The sequence below is a fragment of the Musca domestica genome, unplaced genomic scaffold, assembly GCF_030504385.1.
Source record: "Musca domestica strain aabys unplaced genomic scaffold, Musca_domestica.polishedcontigs.V.1.1 72, whole genome shotgun sequence".
NCBI lineage: Eukaryota > Metazoa > Arthropoda > Insecta > Diptera > Muscidae > Musca > Musca domestica.
The window spans coordinates 3,585,434-3,609,344 of record NW_026712388.1 but is presented as its reverse complement, the minus strand read 5'-3'; the positions used below and the strand labels follow the sequence as shown (position 1 = coordinate 3,609,344).

General features: G+C 31.8%; 1 protein-coding gene across 3 annotated transcripts in view; it reads left to right on the top strand.

Moving 5' to 3' along the window:
- Window positions 1–11,129, top strand: part of LOC101899727 (uncharacterized transmembrane protein DDB_G0289901) — a 91,367-nt gene extending 80,238 nt beyond the window's left edge. For all 3 annotated transcript variants that reach the window (XM_059130312.1, XM_059130310.1, XM_059130311.1), the window contains exon 3: window positions 8,769–11,129. In XM_059130312.1, coding sequence (XP_058986295.1) covers window positions 8,769–10,178 — 1,410 coding nt within the window. In that variant the 3' untranslated portion in view covers window positions 10,179–11,129. The remainder of the gene's footprint in view (window positions 1–8,768) is intronic.
- Window positions 11,130–23,911: the final 12,782 nt, after the last annotated feature.

The following is a 23,911-nucleotide window of genomic DNA, read 5'->3' as shown; positions in this document are numbered from 1 at the left end:
GGCTGACATGCTTAAAACGAAAGTGATTCTATGAGGATCCTTAAAAGCAGCTATGGGTCTATCTCTCTTCCTTCTACATGTTACCAACAAATGCTCAAAGACATAATACCCTTACCACTGTGTGGTGTAGGGTATAAATATTTGCATCAATGTTCCCAAAAAAAGTTATTCCCTATTTTTTTCCTCGGACTTTTTTCGATTTCACGTGTGAAAGTAATGTAAATTTTCATTTTAGGGAGAATGTTTTAGAAGAAGAAATATTCTACATAAAATTTCACTATAAATCTCAGAATAATTTCACTATAAATCTCAGTATCAGTCGGTTAAGCCGACCTTCAGCCATTGCTCGATTATTAAAATATATTTTGACTTATGTTATGGTTATTCAAATGTTTGACACTATATGGAGTAGGTTCCGAAGGAGTGGGCCACTATTGTCTATTTCGTATCGGACCTAAATATTGTGACGTGCCAGGTATGGACTATATCGACTTCTTCCTTCACTTTATATGAGATATGTGATAATTTTTAGAAAATTATAAAATATGCGTAGTCCAGCCGAAGTATTCCATTTTCAGATAAAAATATTGGTATGGGCAAAATTACAAGAAAATCGAACATTTATATCCAATTCTATGCGAAATCATAAATTCCATATTCATCTGAGGTTTCTGGTTGAGATAAGTATTTAGATATAGCAAGTTGTAAAGAATCGCTGGCTTGTTTCACAAGTTATGACAGATAAAAGTATTGAAAATTGTGACACTTTCTGGGTGAGACACCAGAAGGGGTTCACAGATATATATCATCTTCACTACAGATCTTGTGTTAGCAAAAATGTCTGAGTATGTGAAGTTATGAGAGAGTTGGATGCTTATTTCGCTTTCTGTGAACATTTTGTTTTTCAAAATCTTGACCTCTATGTGCTGGAGGTACCAGAAGAAATGGTCCGATCCTTACCATCTTTATAACAGATCTTGTGTTGATGAAAACATTGAGTTGTATAGATTCTGAATGGAATCGGATGTTAATTTCGCGTTCTTTGGGTTTCATGGATATTCAAAATTGTTACCCTATGTGGCGGAAGTACCAGAAGCAGTGGACCGATATATCCCATATTCAGAGGAAATTTTGTGATAGTAAAAATAATGGGATGTGGGAAATATGAAGAGAACCGGATGCTTATTTCGGATTCTATCACCGTTTTGGTTATTCAAAACTTTGATCCTTTGCGAGGGAGGTACCAGAAGGAATGATCCGATCTCTACCATCTTTATAACAAATCTTGTGTTGATGGAAATATTAACATGTACCAGGTCTGAATGGAATCGAATGTTAATTTCGCGTTCTATGGGTTTCATGCATATTCAAAATACCAGAAGCAGTGGACCGATATATCCCATATTCACAGGAGATTTTGTGATAGTAAAAATAATGTGATCTGGGAAATATGAAGAGAACGGATGCTTATTTCGGATTCTATCATCGTTTTGGTTATTCAAAACTTTGACCCTTTGTGGGGAGGTACCAGAAGGAATGATCCGATCTCTACCATCTTTATAACAAATCTTGTGTTGATGGAAATATTAACACGGACCAATTCTGAATGGAATCGAATGTTCATGTTCCGATATTGCTCATCTCCGAACTCGATCTAAGTTTGACAATAATACCATGTTTGGATCAAATCGGATACTCCCTTCGAGAGTTATCGTGTGCAGCAGCCAGCGAGACAGATGGACGGACATCGCTAGATCGACTCCAAATGTCCTGAAACGGATTTGGTCCAAAAAAAACCTAGTGTCTAAAATCGTTATTTCGACTAGGCACGTTTTGGGCAGTATCAAATGATATATATCCTCTAGCCATATGGCTGAGGGTATAAAAGAAGAACTTTATCAATAACAATTTATCATTTTTTGTGACTCTCATTCCAAATTTCAGTTTCAAATTTAAGTACTTTTCGTACTCCATAAGTACGAATTCCAAAACTTACCCTCGTGCAATATTTCAAGATTCTAGCGTCTGGGTGTTGATTCTTAGCCTCTCAGTCAGTTATTTCGGTTATTTCGCTACACTAAAATTTTTTCTAGTCAAATGATTTTTTCCTCATCTAAGTAAATGTTAATAAAATATTTTCTTCAAATGTTCTTCCTACGCTGGACGAATGAAAGTCGCCCCTCAACAGCCAACAATATCAAATTAAAGACAAAATATCGACAACGAGAGAGCAGCCTTCATACCGCATTATAAGTTCCTTACAACTGACGATATGTCTAGGTTTGTTGTTTGTCTGCTGATTGCCCAGGTGCATGCGGTCATAGTGGTTGGTGGCCTTTTGTCTAATGGAATTTTTATACCCTACACCACAAGGTGGTCAGGGTATTATGTCTTTGTGCATTTGTTTGTAAGAGGCGAAAGGAAACGAGATAGACCCATAGTTCCTTTTGATGATCTGCATAGAATCGCATTCTGAGTCGATTTATGCATGTCCGTCCGTCCGTCCGTCTGTCCATGTATTTTTGTAAGCAAAGTACAGGTCGCATTTATTGCCCGATTCAGGTGCAATTTTGCACATATCATTTTTAGATGTAGCTCCCATATATATCTTCGTCCGATTTGCTTTTTATTGTGCACCAAACGTGTAATATCAGCCCGAATTGTATGAATTTTTGCACATACAACCAAATTAGGCCTGAAAATAAGTATGCCAAATTTGATCGAAATCGGTTTAGATATAGCTATAGCTCCCATATATATTGTTCATCCGATTTGTTATTTTTGTCCTTCGCAGCCGTAATATGCACTCTGCAACAACAATATTTGGGGAAATATATCAAATACAGCACAGAAATACCTGTGCTAAATTTTATCGAGATCGGTTCAGATTTGGATATAGCTCCCATATATAACTTCGTCCGACTTACCTTTCATTGTGCACCAAAAGTCTAATATTTGCCCAGATTGGATGAAATTTGGCACTTACCATCGAATTGAGTCTAGAATCTAGTATGTCAAATTTGGTGAAGATCGGTTCAGATATAGCTATAGCTCCCATATATACTGTTCATTACATTTGTCATATTTGTTACCCACAGCCGTAATATGCACTCCGTAACAACGAAATTCAGGGAAATATATCAAATACAGCTCAGAAATATCTTTTCCAAATTTTATCGAGATCGGTTCCGCTTTGGATATATCTCCCATATATATTTTTATCCGATTTCAAATTAATTGTGCACCAAATGGGCAATAAAAGTCCGAATATAAAAGATCCAAATACTTCGGCATATTTAGTCCTATGAACTTTAAATTATAATTGTAATCATAGCATGTATGATTTAATTCTCCCATAAAAACTTTTAATTGTTATGCGCAGCTCTACTAAATTAGCAAAGTGGTGTAGGGTATCATAAAGTCGGCCCCGCCCGACTTTAAGACTTTCTTTACTGGTTATATTCATAAATATGGACATAAATATGTATGTATATACACATACATACATATGTATGTGCATCCTTCAAATTTTTGTCTCTCTATGTTGCACCAGTTTTGAAAATTGTCGTTTGTTTTGATTGAGCTACACAGTGGTGATTTTTTTCCGAAGGAAAAATAAAAAATCTTTTGCAGATTTCTAGTTGAAACTTATGTTTTGTGAACATTTTTTAAAAATGTGTTACCGGTTGGCTCCACTGTCCAACCCCGAATGTTGTTGTTGCTGTTGTTTGTCTTCGCATATCGGACAAAAATGTTTTTTTTCAGAGCTTTACTTGATATTACTTTTTTTGCTGCTTCGGCTGTTGTTGTTTTTGCAATTTTTTGTGATATTTGTTTATTTGCTACAATGAAAACAAAGTGCCTGCCGGCCTGCCTACCCGCTTGTCCTCCATCCATCGATATGCAGAGGCAGTCAGTTGGTGAGTTGGCCAGACAGCAAATACCTACCTACCTACCTTCCTGCCCTCGCCCCTCGACCTCACTCACCATCAGTCGTTTTTGCTGTTATTTGCGTTTTTATTTTTATAAACAAAACAATCGAAAAATAACAACAACCAATAACAACAAAAACGAATAAGGCCAATAACAACAGCAACCGCATTTAAGTGACGTCCCCGCAACCATTATTGTCCGATGCCGGCAGAGTGCGTCGTTGCTGGCAGCGCTGTTGCGTTTGTTTACGCATTTTTTCCGTAATTTTTTTTTGTTGTCGTTGTTGTATTTGCATTTTTTTTTATTTTTGTTTTGTACTTTGAAGATGTCCCCTACTCCCAATTGGAGTTGGAATGCTGTCGCCCAAAGTGGTATGGGACATTTACTTATTGTTGTTTTAAGTGTGGAGAAGAGTTGGAAATTGTTGTTGCTGGGTTTAAGGTGGAGGAGGGGGGGTGTGGTGGTACATTACAGATTTATGAAGGTGTCAATAATGATATAAATAATAAAACTTCTTTATATTTTTTGTAAGAAAATCTGTCGAAGTGAAAAAATAGAGGACATATGTGAGGGGGGTTGACATAAAAATTCCTGGTTCTGGTGCAATATTTTGGAGCACTTAAGGATACGTAAAATATTTATTTGTGACCTGGTAAGGACATTTAATAGGATTATTATAGAAATCCGCATTCGGAATTCAACTTATTTTTTTTACGTTTAATTATACCCTCAGTCATATGGCTAGAGAGGGTATACATCATTTGATACTGCCAAAACGTGCCTTATCGACATAACCATTTTAGACCCTGGTCTCTATGGACAAAATCCGTTTCAGGACATTTGGAGTTGATCTAGCAATGTCCGTCGGTCTGCGCACGATAACTCTCAAAGGGAGTATACGATTTGGTCCAAACTTGGTAAATCGTAATATTATTATCAAACTTAGATGGAGCTCGGAGAACGGCAATATCGGTCTACTCCTTCTGGTACCTCCCCCCTAAAAGTTTAAAATTACCAAAAAAAAAAAAATACTGCACAGAAATAGAAAGGATTATCTGATTTTGCTCCAATTCCAATCCAAATATTTGCAACAGTGCTAGGTGCTTTAGGTGCCAAAATGGACAATATCGATCCACTCCATCAAGTACCTCTCCCACAAAGGGTCAACAGTTTGAATAATTATTACTCTTGTAATTTGTGATGTAAGACACCCATTGTCTTCAGATTACACACATCACAATATTTTTATTAACCCAAGGCCTGGTGAGAAGATAGAATATATCGGTCCACTCCTTCTGGTAGCTCCCCCACAAAAAGTCAAAATTTTGAATGTCAATGAAGCTTATAAAACGCGAAATTAACATTCGATTCCATTCAGAATTGGTACATCTCAATATTTCCATCAACACAAGATCTGTTATCAAGATAGTAGAGATCGGACCATTACTTCTGGTACCTCCCCCACAATGGGTCAAAGTTTTGAATGAGCGAAACGATCATAAAATCCGAAAAAAGCTTCCGGTTCTCTTCATATTTCAAACATCTCATTATTTCTATTAACACAAGAGCTGCCGTGAAGACGGGATATAGCGCTCCACTCCTTCTGGTAGCTCCCCCACAAAAGGCCAAATTTTGAATATCCACGAAGCTCATAAAACGAGAAATTAACATCCGATCCCATTCAGACTTGACAAATCTCAATATTTCTATCAACAAAAGATTTGTTATAAAGATAGTAGAGATCGGACCATTACTTCTGGTACCTCTCCCACAAAAGGGTCAACATTTTCTATAACCAAAACGATTATAAAATACGAAAAAAAAAAACATCGGGTTCTCTTCATATTTCACACATCCCATTATTTCTACTAACACAAGATTTGCCGCGAAGATGGAATATATCGGGTCACTCCTTCTGGTAACTCCCCTACAAAAGGGTCAACATTTTGAATATCCTAACATAAAGTCTGGTGTGTAGATGGGATATATCGGTCCACTCCTTCTGGTACCTCATCCACAAAGAGTCAACAATTTGAACATTCATGGAGCTCGGAAAACGAGAAATTAACATTCGATTCCATTCAAACTTGGCAAATCTCAATATTTTTATCAACACAAGATCTGTTATAAAGATGGTTGAGATCGGAACATTTCTTCTGGTACCTCCCCCAGAAAGTGTCAACATTTTGAATAACCGAAACGATTATAAAACACAAAAAAAAACATCGGGTTCTCTTCATATTTCACACACCCCATTATTTCTACTAACACAAGATCTGCTGTGAAAATGGGATTTATCTAGCCACTTCTTCTGGTACCTCCCCCACAAAGGGTCAAAATTTTGAATATCCATGAATGTGATAAAACGTGAAATTAACATCCGATTCCATTCAGAATTGACAAATCTCAATATTTTTATCAACACAAGATCTGTTATAAAGATGGTAGAGATCGCCCCACTTGCTCTGGCACCTCCCCCACATAAGGTTCAAGATTTTGAAAACCAAAACTCTCAAAGAAGGCGAAATAAGCATCCAACTCTATTCAAATTTCACACATACATTGTGAAGATGTTAAATATCTGCGGACCACCTGTTGGTACCTCACCCACAAAGGGTCACAATTTTCAGTGCATATATCTGTCATAATTTCTGATATGAATATGTAATTTATCGGAATTTATAATTTCGCATAAAGGTGGACATAAATTTTCGATTTCCTTAAAATTTTGCACGCACAAATATTTTTATCTGTATTAGATGAAGTGGAATATTTTTGATCCGCTATATCTGGTACCTTACGCATATTTCCATATTTTGAGTATAGGATGTATAGGAAGTCGTCGATATGGTCCAAATCTGGTAGGTTGTTATATTTATGTCAGTCTTAGGTGAGATTCGAGTTGGTCAATATTAGCAACTGCTTCGGAACGTCTCCCATAAAGGGTCAAAAGTTTGAATAATCATAACTCAAGGCTGAGGGTATACATCTGTCGGAATAAAACGACTGACACTATTTTACGTGTTACCGGGACTTTCGGAGGAAGAGTCGTGACAAGGAATTGTGGAGTTTGAATTAAAATAAATACCTGACTACAGAACACTTTTTAAGGACTTATTGGTAAAAAAAATGATTTCGTCTAAAAAAGCAAGGCATACAGGTTGAGATAAAAAACTGCAACAAAGTCAAACTCCATAATTTTTACATTTTTATTTTTTTAAATTTTACCAGCATCAAATTTTAGAATAAGTTTAGATTTGTTCGAATTGGTCACCTTTGGCAAGAATCATGGCCTTCAAACGGCCATTGAAAACGTCACACGCTGCCTGAATGTTGCTCTGCGGTATTTTGGCCCATTCTTGGCGAAGCGCTTGCTTAAGGTGATCGACACTTTGGTATTTTTTAGTGCCAACCTTGCTTTCCAAAATACTCCAGATACAATTGTACAACGGACTGGTATCCGGAGATTTTTGTGGCCATTGTGCGAGGGAAATGAAGCGAGGAACCTCATTTTGTAACCATGCTTGGGTGGCGCGTGCTGAGTGCGATGGTGCTGAGTCCTGTTGGAATGTCCAAGGTCTACGGCCAAAATGTTTGAGTGCCCAAGGCTTTAATACACCCCCGTCAGAATATTTTCGCGATAATATTCGGCATTTATTCTGATGCCACGGTCGATTAATACGAGCGGAGAGCGACCATCGCCTGTTATGTCGGCCCACACCATCACCATGGCCGGCGCTTGAGTTCTGGTGGCCAACCGAAGGGTGCACATTTTCAGCTGACCTCTTTGGCAAGTAAACACGATCATTTTGTTTGTTTACAAACTGCTGGACAACGAATGTTTCTTCTGCTGCGGAGAAAACCAAATTCGGCAGTTTACCACTTTCGGCCAAGCGAAACAACTCTTTAGCTCTTTTGAGTTTATTTTCTTTCTGTTGCGTTGTAAATTCTTGCACTTTTTGGAATTTCAATGGCTTTACCCCGAGCTTAATTTTTCAATATTTGCCGAATGGATATTATTGCGATATGTTCAGTTCACGTGCCATTTTTCTGCCACTGCGAGGCGAGTTTCAATCAAGTCGCGTCTTTACTTTTCGAACCATGTTTGCTGATGTTGCTGTTTTCTTCCTTCCACTTCCTTGACGTCAGGATACGCGATGGTACGAGACACAAAAGATTTATTCACATTTAAATGCTGCAGTGCTCTAACGATAGCCACTTGTGGTTTTCCAGCCAAATAAACTCATATTATCACGTCTGAATTCCATCACGAATAACTTTTTTTCTGGAAAATTCTCACCAAAATGCTTTTGTACGCTTGTAAACAATATAATGAGCTGTCACTGGAATATTTTTTACAGCTGTCGGACGAATGGCTTAGAAATGGCAGGAGTCTGAAGTTGGTTGCATTTATTTTTATCTAAAAAAAATTTCGCAAATTTAAATTTTAAAGTTCCATATTTTTGGCAATGTTAGCGAACAGACCTAATGTATATTATATTTATCTCCGCCGAAGACACAGTCTCCGAAGGCGGTAATGGAAGACTTCTCGGCTATGGAAAGAATGTTTGGCGACCGCAAACCTATAACTTGTGTTGTTATGGCTTCATTGCCAGCTGAGAATTAAGTCTGAGTGCCTATCTTCTTGATAATACATAACAGTTGATATTTTCATATTTATCTTTCCAAACAATCACACACACATGTTCTCAAAAAATAAATTTCCAAGAGAATAAATTTCCAAGAGAGTAATAATCAAAAATTAATTATTTTTTTTAAATTTTATTATTCTATGTTTTAATTAGTCTTTCCGATCTTTTGCTCTCTACTTTCAGATGGGCCTTAACCTGCCAATGTTACTTGCCAATCATCCGCCATTGGATTCCTGGCATCCATCCGGTCCATTTTCCCCGCCTCATGTCAACGATCGCAATCATCAGCTGCATGTAACCTTGCCGATGCCATTCTCTGCCCCCGCACACAGTGATTTGAATAACACGGCTGCCGGTAGTTTAGGTGGCGGTGGTGGTGGAGGAGGAAGTAGTAGTGGTGGCGCCGGCGGAGGAGGAGGCAGCAGTGGCGGACGAGCCAGTACCGGTGGGGGTATTATTGGAGGCCATAGCATATTTGGTGGCAGCAGTAACAGTGACTTCACCGGCAGCCCCCAAAAACCCATGGACACCACGGACATCGATAACGATGACAACGACAAGGAACCCGAGGCCAAATGTGAGCGAACATCATCGACACCGTCCAACATGCATGACACGTCGCTAACCTCAAACGATGGCCGGCTGAGTTCGGGTCCTAACGGTGGTACACCGGGGGCCATAAGTGATGCCGGCGGAGGAGGCGGCGGCAGTGCAGGAGGCAGCGGTGGTGGCGGCACAAGTAGCTTAGCTGGAGGTAGTGGTGGCAGTGGCGGTGGTGGAGGCAGTGTTGGCGGTCGTCATAGCACAGGTGCCTCCGGTACTGATGCCGGTTCTAGTCCTATACCAAATACAAACACTTTTGAAGCTCATAAACAAAGACACTTAATACCGGGTGGCGCTCTGGCCAGCGGGTCAAGGGATCAAGATGATCTGGATATTAAACAGGAACTGCTGGAGAATTACTTTCATGCACCCCATCCGCCACCGCCGCCCGGCTCACATCGTTCCTACAGTTCGGCCGATGAGAATCGCCATGCGGGCGATTGTCCCGATGATTTTGCTCAAGATTTAAGGGTAAGTGCTGCAGCGGCGGCCGCAGCCAAAGGTCTTGACTTCAGCCGTTTTGTCCTGCCACCTAGTCTTAGACGTTCCACCGAATCCATTGATGAGAAATTCTCCCCGCTCAATATGCGCAAACTGACAGCGTCCAGTGCCTCGAGCAGTGCGGCCGGTCAAATGCTCATGAACTCGTTGCTCTCCAACGAGAGTATGTCCGAGGACAACAACACCTCGATCAGTGAACGGCTGAAGACATCGTCGAGTGTGGGCGGCGGCAGTGGCGTCGGTGGGCCAAATGGCCTCAGTAATTCCCAGGATGCTAGTTCATCAGCGGCGGCTGCAGCAGCGGCAGCTGCTATCTATGCCGAAAGTCTGAATAAAGATGACTGCGATTTTATAGGTTCTAATGTTAGCGTTAAACTGCGTTCCATGGATCGTACACAACGTATTATAGCTGAAAAACTAATCAGTGAGGTACTCTACTATGGTCAGTTCAATGAGCTGGAGCGAAGCGCTCGAATACAGCCCAAGTGACACATCCTAGCGAAATTTTTGAGTTCACGGTTTATGAATTAGTTGGAAGGGGGAAATAAAAGGAGAATTCCATTTTTTTTAATTGAAAAAAAAAAAAAATAAAATAATTGAAAAGAGAAATTAGAAAGCTGAGAGAAGTTGCTTCTGGAGAATGCAATAAAAAATGAGAAATGAAATTTCGAAAAACCTTTCTTTTTAGGGGGATATTCTTTGAGTTTGGAGTAAAAATTGTAGAAATGCTTCTTTGTTATTCTCCCTCTCTCTACATAGGTCTCTACCTATATTCTCTCTCTTAAATTTTTTATTATGTATTTCTCTCCCGCTCCAATTTTTCGTTCTCTCTCCATTTACAAAATAAACAATTGAATATTGGAAGGTCCATTGATGAGGCCAGCCATGAGAAACAGCTGTTTTATCTCGAACTGTCAAAGACTTTGTATTAAGAGTTAATCTCTTGAAAATGTAAACAAACATTTTGACAATTTGAAGGGATATCAGTCTAATTATAACATTTTTTTAGTTTCTCTTTGATTTCTTTAATAGGCCTTGCAATATTCTACGTTGGAGATATTAAATATTCCAGAGAAAGAAGTAATTTCCAATAGTGTTCACATTTCAGCTCAGGGTTGTATTTCTTTGCAGAAAACACAACCCTGGCGCCACAACTTACCTGATTTAAAGACAAGAAATATAGTTGAGCTAATCTTTATAATCTTTTTTTATTGTTAGTTATAGATTTTTGGTTAATGTTTTTTTTTTTTTCTAATAAATTATTTAGGGCTGTATTACTGTCGTTTTGTTTTGAAAATACAAAAAAAAAAAAACAAAGTTTGGGATATTCAAAAGCGAGATGTTCTGTAAATTGTATTAGTCTTTATTTTAAATATATAATTTTAAAAATAGTTGAATATTTTATGCTGATATGAATTAAACCTTACTGTGAAATTGAAACCAATTTTATTTGATTTTTTTTAAAAACGGAAAATTTTTATAAAAATTTGAAATTAAATCACAAAAGTAAATAAAATGAAGTTAATTAAAATTTGTCTAAAAAAAATAAAAAAAAATATATATAATTTAATTATTTTATTTATATGTTAAAAAATTACTGTGAAATTAAAACCAAATCCATTTGATTTTTTTTTTTATAAAAATAAAAATTTCCTGGAAACTTTATTCTATTTACAATTTAAATAATAAAAGTAAATAAAATTAAGTTAATTAAAATTGAAAAAATATATAAATTAATGAATTATTTTATTTATATATCTAAAAAATAGTAAATTACTTTGTGGATAAAAATTAAAATAATAATAATAATAATAATAATAATAATAATAATAATAAGAATAACAATAATAATAATAATAATAATAATAATAATAATAATAATAATAATAATAATAATAATAATAATAATAATAATAATAATAATAATAATAATAATAACCATAATAATAATAATAATAATAATAATATTTTTATTAATGTAGATTATATATTATTAATTTTTTTCTTAGATATATAAAAAAAATAATCGAATTATTCATGTATTTTTAATAATATATATGCAATAATAAAAATAATAATAATAATATTGATAATAATAATAATAATAATAGTAATAACAATAACAATAATAATAATAATAATAATAATAATAATAATAATAATAATAATAATAATAATAATAATAATAATAATAATAATAATAATAATAATAATAATAATAATAAAATAATAATAATAATAATTATAATAATAATAATAATAATAATAATAATAATAATAATAATAATAATAATAATAATAATAATAATAATAATAATAATAATAATAATCAATAATAATCTATAATATTTTATTAATGAAGATTATATATTATTAATTTTTTTCTTAGATATATAAATAAAATAATCGAATTATTCATGTATTTTAATAATATATATGCAATAATAAAAGTAATAATAATATAATAATATTGATAATAATAATAATAAATAATAATAATAATAATAATAATAATAATAATAATAATAATAATAATAATAACAATAATAATAATAATAATTATAATAACAACAATAATAATATAATAATAATAATACTAATAATAATAATAATAATAATAATATAATAATATACTAATAATAATAATAATAATAATAATAATAATAATAATAATAATAATAATAATTATAATAATAATAATAATAATAATAATAATAATAATAATAATAATAATATAATATAATAATATAATAATAATAATAATAATAATAATATAATAATAATAATAATAATAATAATAATAATAATACTAATAATAATAATAATAATAATAATATAATAATAATAATAATAATAATAATAATAATAATAATAATAATAATAATAATATAATAATAATAATACTAATAATAATAATATAATATAATAATAATAATAATAATAATAATAATAATAATAATAATATAATAATAATAATAATAATAATAATAATAATAATAATAATAATAATAATAATAATAATAATAATAATATAATAATAATAATAATAATAATAATAATAATAATAATAATAATAATAATAATAATAATAATTATAATAATAATAATAATAATAATAATAATAATAATAATAATAATAATAATAATAATAATAATAATAATAATAATAATAATAATAGAAGTAATAATAACAATAATAATAATATTATTATTGTAATTATTATTATAATAATTATTATTATTTTTATTAAGTATTTTATTATTATTTACTTATTGTTTTTTTCTTAGATATATAAATAAAATAAATTAATTATTTATGTATTTTTAATAACATGTTAATAAAAATTATAATAAAAACAATAATAAATTACACTTTGTAACACAAAAAATAATTACGAGGAAATTTCAGCAAATTACGAAATTACACCTAAAAAAGAAGACACCTGTATTGGCGTTTTGAAAATTTACATCGAAACGTAACCTAAATAGATAAAGGGAGAGTTTTCCCCCTTCCAAACTATTTTCAAAGTAAGAGATATTTAATGTCTTTGGCAATATTGCAGACGAAAATATGATGAATATATTTTTGAAAAATTTTAACCCTCAAACGAGTCAAAAAAGTTGGGTTGTTGGTACTTTTTTCAAAATAAAAACTAACTAAAAACTTCCTTCAAATGGGATCATAGCAAGTGAAAATATTCTACAAAATTTTTCGCCGTAAAATTCTACTATAGGCCCATAGAAATAGAAATAGAGATATATTTTCTTTGGTGACTTATAGTGAAATTTGCTGAAGAATGTCTGTAACATCATCCCTCAAAAATGGTCTTTTGATGTCTTCTACGATCTATAGTAGAATTTGCTGACAAATAATTTTGTAGAACATTTTGACTTGCTAGGATACTATTTAAGGGGAGTTATTAACCATCCTTTCCAAAGAGGGTAAAAAACCCATTTATTGTCTAGCTTATGGGTTAAAAAAATTTTTTCGTCCTATTTTTATCTTCAATATTGCTGAAGACACTATATTCCAAAAAAAAAAAAAAACCTGGATTCAGAGGTATTTTAATTTGAAAATTTCCAAATGTGTGGAAGAGGGGGGAACTTGTCGCCTTTATTTAGGTTAGTTTGCGATTAAAACTTTCAAAACGCCGATATATTTGTCTTCTATTTTTAGCTCTACTTCCATAATCTGCTGAATTTTCCCCGTAATTATTTTTGTGTGCTATCTTCAATTTTATGTCCTCGGTTTTTTTTTTTCACAAATCAAATAGAATTGGTTTCCCAACCCCCTTACATCACATACACCTTTATTCCAATAGCCTAACTAATCTATTACGAAATTTTTGAGGTATTGAGCTATCTCTTTTAAGGATCCAAGTGGTTAAGGAACTCAAAAGAAAGGCCATGACAGGAAGTCCTTTTTACCAAAGTATTTTTCTTTCCTTTCCTTTGGTTTATCCAAATTTCGATTTCTATGGCATAGAAAAGTATCTGAGACTAAATTCTTAATGTTTTTATGTTTATTCGAAAGTCTTCTTTAGATATTTAAAGGTTTTAAACTAAACCCCAAAGGGTTAATTCTTACTGTAAGTCCATATTTCCATTAAAGTCAGGCCGATAAGTCAGGTTTCAATCCTGGAAAATATGGATTCTTTATTTCATAAAAAATAAAGGCAGGGTTCTTTTCTCACTGTAAGTCCTTACTTCAAAGTCAGGCCGGTTTTTTAGTCGTGATTCAAACCTGGAAAATATAGAGTCCTTATTTCCATAAAAGTCTGGTCGTTTTGTTTTTATTCGGGATTCAAACCCGGAAAATATAGAAACCTTATTTCCAAAAAATCAGGGGCTTTTTTCACTATAAGTCCTTAGTCAGGACAATTTTTAGTCGAGACTTAAACGTGGAAAATATAGACCCTTATTTCCATAAAAGTCAGGCCGTTATGTTTTTATTCGGAATTCAAACCTGAAAATATAGAAGAAAAATAAAAAATTTTCAATTCTCTCTCAAAAATCAGTTTTTATGACTCTTTCAGAGAGGAGAAAACCTAATGAGAATGTCCTCCTAGGATAGGATCGTTAATATCTAAAAGTTCAAACCTGAAAATTATAGAGACCTTATTTCCATAAAAGTCAGGACGGCTTTTATTAGCCTTGGTTCAAACATGGAAAATATATAGACATTATTCCTTTAAAAGTTAGACCGATTTTTTATTCCGGATTCAAACCTAAAAAATATAAAAGACAAATTTCAAGTCTCCCTCAAAAATCAAGCTTCATGTCTCTCTCTCTTCCCACTCTTTGGAGGGAGAAAATTTGATGTGAGGGAATGTCCTCCTAATCTTTCTTAATATTCCCTATTTTTCTTATATTGTATAGATAAGTTTGTTTCTTTTTATAGATAAATGACCTATCCATTATAAAAAATTTGAAAATTAGATTTCAAATAAAAATTATCAGATTTTTTATTTAACTTTCATATCAATTCCCATATTGATATTTTTACTTTGACAAGCATCTCTTTTTGAAGTATCCCTTGCTGTTAGGAAAATAATTAAAGATGAAATTGTATTATATTTTGTTATATATATAATTTATTATTTTCTACAATATTTAGCCAAGTAAGTTGGCTTGAAAAATTTTTCTTTTTTTTTTTTTGAAAATAAAAAATATTTCTTTATTCCGGCTCCTTGAATATCCCCAACTTTTGAAAATTTATTTTCCCCAAAGCAAACTGTATTTAGTTCATAATAATTCTATGCAGCTAAGCTAAGTTCAAAACCCATACAAACAACAACAACAAAATACAAAACTGTAAACATAAACCAAAGAAATACAAAGTTTTTAAAAACAAATAATTCCAAAAAAAATATATAGCAACAACAACCACATAATTCCATAAATATTAAAAACCAAAACAAATATTATGAACTAAATACATTTTGCTGGCATTTCTTCTCCCAACAAAAAAATAAAGAACCAATAAAAATGAAACTAATTCGAAAAAATAAAACACCGAACAATATTTTTTTTTGTGGATATGAAGAAATACAAAGTACCTCGCTGTTAGTTTTTACTGTAATCACACATTTATTTCGTTTTTTTTTTTTGTCTTTTTTCGCAATGGAAACAAGAAGAACTACACTCAAGTCATTTTTTTTAAACAACAAATACAAAAAAAGGAGAAAAAAAATACATTTTACAAAGAATGGTAACAGAACTTCAATAGTTAATTTTTAAAATAAAAATAGTCATTATTTTTAAATGAAGAAAAAAACAACAAACACCCGCAAAAAACAACAACAATAATGTTCAACAACAAATCAAGTCATAACTACTAGAACAGTCGTCTTGTGTTTTTTTTTAATTTTTTTATATACATATATACACACAAAAAAAAAAAACACCATTATATACAACTTATACAAACCCAAGGAAAACAAAAACAAAAAAAAATCTTTTAAAAAAATAATATTATATATATTTTCTTAAGTTGTTTTAATTTTTAAGTTATTTATAATATAAATATATTTTTTTAGTGAAATTATTTAGTCTCGTAAGTCCATGAATATTGTAAATTGTATTTAATGAAAACAAAAAACAACAAAAAATATTGTAACAAAGCCACACACCCATCCACCCAACCGAAACCACCCATTCTATCTCTCTGTCGAGTAATGAAGTAAAACTTAGCTGGGCTTTCGGAAAGGACGTGCGCATGTGAGTGTGTGTGCATTTGTGTCTTTGATCATCTTTATAAGGTAATAATGAGAAAAAAAGATTTTAGAATTTAATTGTTTCAAAAACATTTAGTAACTAAGTTTGAAAAATAGATGAAGAAGAAGAAGAAAGAAAAAACCATGTATATCTGAATAAGTAAATTTACAAAAAAAATACAAAAACAAAAAACAACAACAATCACCAAAAATCTAAACACAAGTCATTGTCTTAGGTTTAAAACTACAAAAAAAAAACAAAATAAAAAAGGGATACGTAAAAAAAAACAACAAAAACTAAAGATGTATTAAACTGTATATCTGTGTGTATGTGGGCTGAGAAAAAGAGTTTAGCTGCGAAAATTTTGAATTGCAAAAATTACATCGAAAAGGACAAAAAGACTAAAGGTGAGAATACATAAAACGTTTTTTTTTTTGACTGGCTTAAGTCATCGGCTGACTTCTTCGGAAAAGAACAAAGGAGCCTTTGTTCCTCTACGAAGAAGCCAGCCGATGACTTCCGCCAGTCAAAAAAGCATTTCATATATTCTCACCTTTATTCAATACATCTGTTTAAAAACATGTTTTATACCCTCAGCCATATGGCTAGAGAGATATTTTGATGATTTTAGTGACATTATTGACCGGAATTGTTTCAAATTTGGTATTTGAAGTTCGTAATGGATACAACAGCCTAAGACAGAAAATTGTCTGTGCAGGTCCACGTCTTCGCATAGCCCCCATATAACGGTACCTTCCGATATTCGATATTTTGATGATTTTAGTTAAATTATTCACCGATTTTTTTTAAGTTTCGTATTTGAATATTGTAATGGCTTATGACAAAAGTTACCTATGCAGGTCCATGTCATCATATAGACCCTAACAGCTATATTCGGTATTTTTAAAATTTTAAAAGAATTTTTAACGAATTTTTTTGTTTTAGAGAATTGCCAAATTAGTTGCAAATGGTGGAGGGTATTCAAAGTTCGGCCCGTCCGAACTTTCAGCTTTTTACACCCCATAGCCATATGGCTAGGGAGGGTATATATCATTTGATACGGTCAAAACAGGCCTAGTCTAAATAACGGTTTTAGACCCTAGGTCTCTTTGGACCAAATCCGTTTGGGGACATTTGAAATCGATCTAGCGATGTCCGTCTGTCTCTCTGGGTGGCTGTGCGCACGATTTGTTCCAAACTTGGTACATCGTAATATTTTTGTCAAACTTAAATCGAGTCCCGAGATGGGCAATTTCGGTCCACTCCTTTTGGTATCTCCCCCACAGAAAGAGAAACGATAACACGATTTTGCTCTAACTTTGCAAATCCGAATATTTGCGTCAGTGCTAGGTTAGGTGCGAAAATGGACAATACCGGTTCACTTCATCAAGTACTTCCCCCACAAATGGTCAAAATTTTAAATAATTACAACTCTCATAAAATGTGATTTAAGATTCCGATTGTCTTCAAATTTCACACATCTCAATATTTATAATGAGTTAAGATGGAATTTATCGGTCCACTCCTTCTGGTACCTCCCTCAGAAACGCTTAAAATTTTGAATATCCATGAAGCTTATAAAAAGCGAAATCAACATCCGATTCCATTCCAGACATGGTACACCTAAAATATTTCCATCAATACAAGATCTGTTATAAAGATGGTAGAGATCGGACCATTTTTTTTTTTTTGCTACCTGCCCCTTATAGGGTTCAGGATTTCGAAGAACATAACGCTCAAAGAAACGAAATAAGCATCAAACTCTCTTCAAATTTCACACAGACAAACATTTTTTCAAGATCTGTTGTGAAAATGATATATATCTGCGTACCTCTTTTCAATATTTTTATATGTCATAACTTGCGAAACAAGTCATCTTTACAAGCTGCTATATTTAAAAATATCTCTCTTAACCAGAAACCTGGGAGGAATATGGAATTTATGTATGAGATAATGTTCGATTTTCTTGTAATTTTGCCCATACCAATATGTTTATATGTATTAGATGAAGCATGAAAATATAATTCTGCGGTCGACTACATGGTAGAAGAATATAGGTAGACGCATCGACACAGCTGCTGGGACAATGAACTGTCAAACCCATTTTGGAATTAAAAATGTTGAATGAAAAATTATTTAAATTTGTAAAAATTGTTGAAAAACGCGTATTATAATAACCTCCGAGTGACGTAGTATAAGACAACATATAAAAATCTACTTATATTTGAAAAGACATTTAAAATTTTTTGACATATTAATGTTTCCAAGCGTTGATGCATCTACCTGTATTCTTCTACCATGGGTGGACTATATCTGTTACCTCACGCACATGTTAACATTTTCTAAAAATTATCACATATGCCATGTAAAGTGAAGGAAGTCACAAATATAGTCAAAAACCTGGCACGTCGCAATATCTATATCATATTTATTTAGGTCCGATTCGAAATGGACAATATTGGCCCATTCTTTTAAAACCCACTCCATAGAGGGTCCACAATTTGAATAACCATAACAGAAGTCTAAACATACTTAAATTATCGAACATTGGCTGAGGGTATATGTCTGTCGGTAGAACCGATTTATACTTTTTAACCTGTTTTTATCGTCAAATAAATAACGTTAAATAAGAATTAAACATAAAAAAAAAATCATTATATCACAAAATTTAATAAAAAATTTAGAAATAAAATCATGTCGAAAAAATCCAAAAAATATACCGAAAATCCGATAGTGTCTTCAAATGGGTGTTTTGTCTAAAATTGAATCCATTTGGACAAAGAAAAACAAGGCAGCCGTTTAAAAATGGGGGGAGGGGAAGCTTTGTAACTTGGGAGGGAGCTACCATTGCATATATGGGGAAGTCACCGACTTAGGCAGGAGGTTACATATTTTACATTGAACTATCAATATCAATCAATCTTGGACGTGGACATCTGAATGTCGAACATTTAGGACGAGTTATGTTAGTGTTAAGTTAGATAACTACCAATAACTAACTTTAAATGTCATTAAAAATGTTTTTTATATGGAAACTATACCAACTTGGATAATATCTATGGAAATTTTGGCTAAAGCTCGTTTGATTTTCACAAAGGACGGGCTTTGCTATGCATTACGAAATCAATGCCAAATCTTATCTTGATCAAGAATATAAGCACTTAGCGCCATCGAAAAGGAATATTTCGAGTAGTTACAAATGAAATGGAAGACTCAATATATCCTCGGTCATATGGTTGTGGGTATAAAAAGAAAATAAAATATAAAGAAATAAAACTTCAAAATTTTATGAGTTTTCAATACTTCAAAAGTTAATGCAAAATGTAGACCATTTTTGGACTCAAGAGCGCAAAATGAAAGTAACACATTTTTCTTTTTTACAACTAAACACTTTTTGTCAGTTCCACCGACGCCAAGGTAAGGATATCATCGATCCATTAAAAATACGTACTGGATACCAACAAATGTGTTTAAATGAGCTAGAATGTAATAAAATTACATGGGATTTAAAATAAATTATGCCACCTAATTTTCAATTTTTACCTTTCTAAAAAGGTTGATAATTTTTAAAAAGAAACAATATTGTTAAACATGAAAAGCTGAATTGTAAAACAAAACAAAGAAAAAAATCCAACAACAAAAATATAATTATAAGAAACAGGATCTGAAGGAGTCGACGAAAAAGAAGAAGAAATATCAATGTACCTTTTTTTAAAACAGGATTTTTTATATACATTTGTAAATGAATAAATTAATAAAATTAAAATAATTAATTAATTAAGTTAAACTAAGAAATTCAATTTTAGAAAACAATTAAATACCACAAGAAACACTACAAAATACACTACATTTGTAAGTTTTATTTGGTAACTTAAGAAAACAAAAATAATAAAATATTGTTTGTTTTTTATGGAATAAAAAAGAAATATTCTTAAAAGAAATAAAATATTTTTCTAATTAAGTTTTTATATATGAATATACAAGATTTCAGTCGTTTTTTTTAGATTTAAATATTTTGGTAGTCTGTAAGCAATGAAATAATGTTAAATATTAAACAAAAACTATTTTATTTATTTTTCCAAGTTTTTTTGTTTTATTTTTTTCTGATTTATTTTTTTCGTCAGATCAATAGACCAAGTTTTGTTTTGAATTTTTTAATAGCCCACAAATATTTGTATATATTTAGAAAACAACTTGTAAAAAACACCCCTATGTACATCAAAACTAAAAACCCCTATAGTTAGCACAATAAAAATTTTAGTCCAATGAAAACAAAATCAATTGATGGAATTTAATGCAATTAAAAAAATATATAATTTTTTTGAAAATTTGTTTATTTTCTATTCCTATTTTATGTCCCAGAGCAATTTCTTGTCCCAAAAAACCAAAAAAAAAAAAAGATTTGAATGATATTCGTTGAAATAAATGTGTACCTACAAAAAACAAAATAAATAAATAAAAAGAGAAAAAAAATCTATATAAAATATTAAATAAATTATTATGTGTGTGGAACATAGAAAATATAAAAAATGTGTTTTAATTCTAGGGACAGATGAATTGAAAAGAAAATACATAATTCATGCTAGTTAGAAAGTATTAAGTGCTTTTTGGCCGGGAAGTCTTTGAAAAAAAATAAAAATTAAATATTTTAAAAATTAAAATACTAAAATTAATTTGATTTAATATAAAAACATTTTTCTGGGAAGAGATAAAAAAAATATATTGAAAATGGTTAATTTTTTCAGGGAATATTTTTTTGTAAAAAATATTAAAAATCAATATTTTGTAAAAAAAAATAACCTATCAACAACTTTTGTCATTCATTATTTTCATATTTTCTTTCATATTTTTAAAAAAAAAAATCTACTAAATTCTTCCTGAAAGACCAATTTAAAAATCAAAATTAAATATCAACGGTTTTTGCCTAGAAATATTAAGATTCTTGTCCAAGAAGACTTTTTAAAAAAATTGGCAAAATATTCAAAATACTTATACTTACTTAAATAAATATATTGCGATTTTGTTCAAGAAGACATTAAAAAAAATAAAAATGGTTAATTTTTGTCGGGTCATACTTTCTTCTACAAATATTATAAATCAATATTTTGTAAAAAAAATATTAAAAATCAACTACTTTTGTCCAAAAAGTCCTTGCCTACATATTTTTTTAAAAAATCGACAAAATTCTTGCAAAAAGACATTTAAAAAAAAAAAATAAATCTCAACGGTTTTTGCGTAGGAAGATTTTAAGATTCCTGTCCAGCAAGATTTTTTTAAAATTTTGCAAAATATTTTGAAAAATAAGGTGAAAAATTAAAAATACTTACATTTAAAAATATATATATGTTCATTTTTGTTAAATATTAAAATGATTATTTTTTTTGTAAAAATATTAAAAATCAATATTTTGTAAAAAAATAGGAAGAAATGTTTTTTAAATATTAAAAATGGCTAATTTTTGTCCGCGAATAATTTTTGTAAAAAAAAATTAAACATCAACTTTTGTGTCTAGGAAGTTCTAGCTTAAATATTTTTTAAAACTCTACAAAATTTTTCCTGGAAGAGCAATTTAGAAATAAAAATTAAATATCAACGGTTTTTGCCTTTTTGACCACTTTAAGATTCTTGTCCAGGAAGACTTTTCCATAAATTTTGTAAAATATTTTAAAAAATAAGGTGAGAAATGGAAATGCACAAACTTGAAAAAAAGTAACGATTTTGTTCAGGAAGACTTTTTTTAAATATTAAAAGTGGTTAATTTTTGTCCGGTAATATTAAAAATCAATATTTTGTAAAAAATATTAAACATCTACTTTTTTGGCCACAAAGTCTTTGCTTATATATTTTTTAAAAAAATATACAAAATTGTTGCCGGAAAAAAAATAAATAAAAATAATATATAAAAAATATACGTTTTTTTCCCTGGAACACTTTGTTAAAAAATTAACGATTTTTGTCTGGGAAGTATATTTTTACGAAAGTATTTGAAAAAATAAATTTTTTTAAAGACATGTTAAAAACCGAAGATTTTCTTCTCAATGACCTTTTTAAAAATTATAAAAAGGTGCGGGATCTTTGCGCGGGAAGACATTCCTCTTCCAGAAGACTATTAAAAAACCAATTACTTTCGTTCTAGAACACTACAGAGTGAGATGAAAAACTGCAACCAACTTCAGACTGTTATCATTTCTAAGCCACTCGTCCGACAGCTGTTAAAATTATTCCAGTGACAGCTCAATATATTGTTTACAAGCGTACAAAAGCATTTTGGTAAAAAAAAAAGTTTTTCGTGATGGAATTCAAGCGTGATAGTGTGATTTCTTTATATTTGGCTGGAAAACCGCAAGTGGCTGTCGTTAGAGCACTCCAGCATTTAAATGTGAATAAATCTTTTGTGTCTCGTACCATCGCTCCAATGCGTCGTGAAACTGGTATCGTAGCCTGACGTCAAGAGAGTGGGCGGAAGAAAACAGCAACACTAGTAGAAATGGTTCGAGAAGTAAGGAAGCGACTCGCAGTGGCCAAAAAATGGCTCGTGAGCTGAACATATCAAAATATTCCATTGGGCAAATATTGAAAAATGAACTCGGGATAAATCCGATTGAAATTCCAAAAAGTTCAAGAACTTACACAGCAACAGGAAGAAAGTAGACTCAATAGAGCTAAAGAGTTGCTTTGCTTGGCCGAAAGTGGTCAATTGCCGAATTTTGTTTTCTCCGATGAGAAAACATTCGTTGTCCAGCAGTTTGTAAACAAACAAAATGATCGTGTTTACTTGCCAAAGAGGTCAGCTGAAAATGTGAAAATGTGCACCTTCGGTTGGCCACCAGAAGTCAAGCGCCGGCCATCGTGATGGTGTTGGGTCGCCATAACAGCCAATAGTCGCTCTTCGCTCGTATTAATCGAACGTGACATCGAAATAAATGCCAAATATTATCGCGAAAATATACTGGAGGGTGTATTAAAGCCTTGGGCACTCAAACATTTTGGCCGCAGACCTTGGACATTCCAACAGGACTCAGCACTCGCCACCCAAGAATGTTTACAAAATGAGGTTCCTCGCTTTATTTCCAGCGCACAATGGCCACCAAAATCTACGGATTCCAATCCGTTGGACTATTGTGTATGGAGTATTTTGGAAAGTAATGTTGGCACTAAAAAATACCAAAGTGTCGATCACCTCAAGCAAGCGCTTCGCCGGGAATGACCCAAAATACCGTAGACCAACATTCGGGTAGCGTGTGACGGTTTCATTGGCCGTTTGAAGGCCATAATTCGTATCAAAGTTGAGCAATTCGAACAAATCTAATCTCATTTTTTGCTTTCATTCAAAAAAATAAATAAATAAATAAATTAAAAATTATGGCGTTTGAGTTTCTTGTAGTTTTTCGTGTGTCAATTACTCTCTTTTAGATTTTCTATACATAACACTTTTAGCATATCTTGATTATTTGAAATACCTCACCGAAGACCTTTCAGATTTTTCACAACAAAACAAGAGTGCA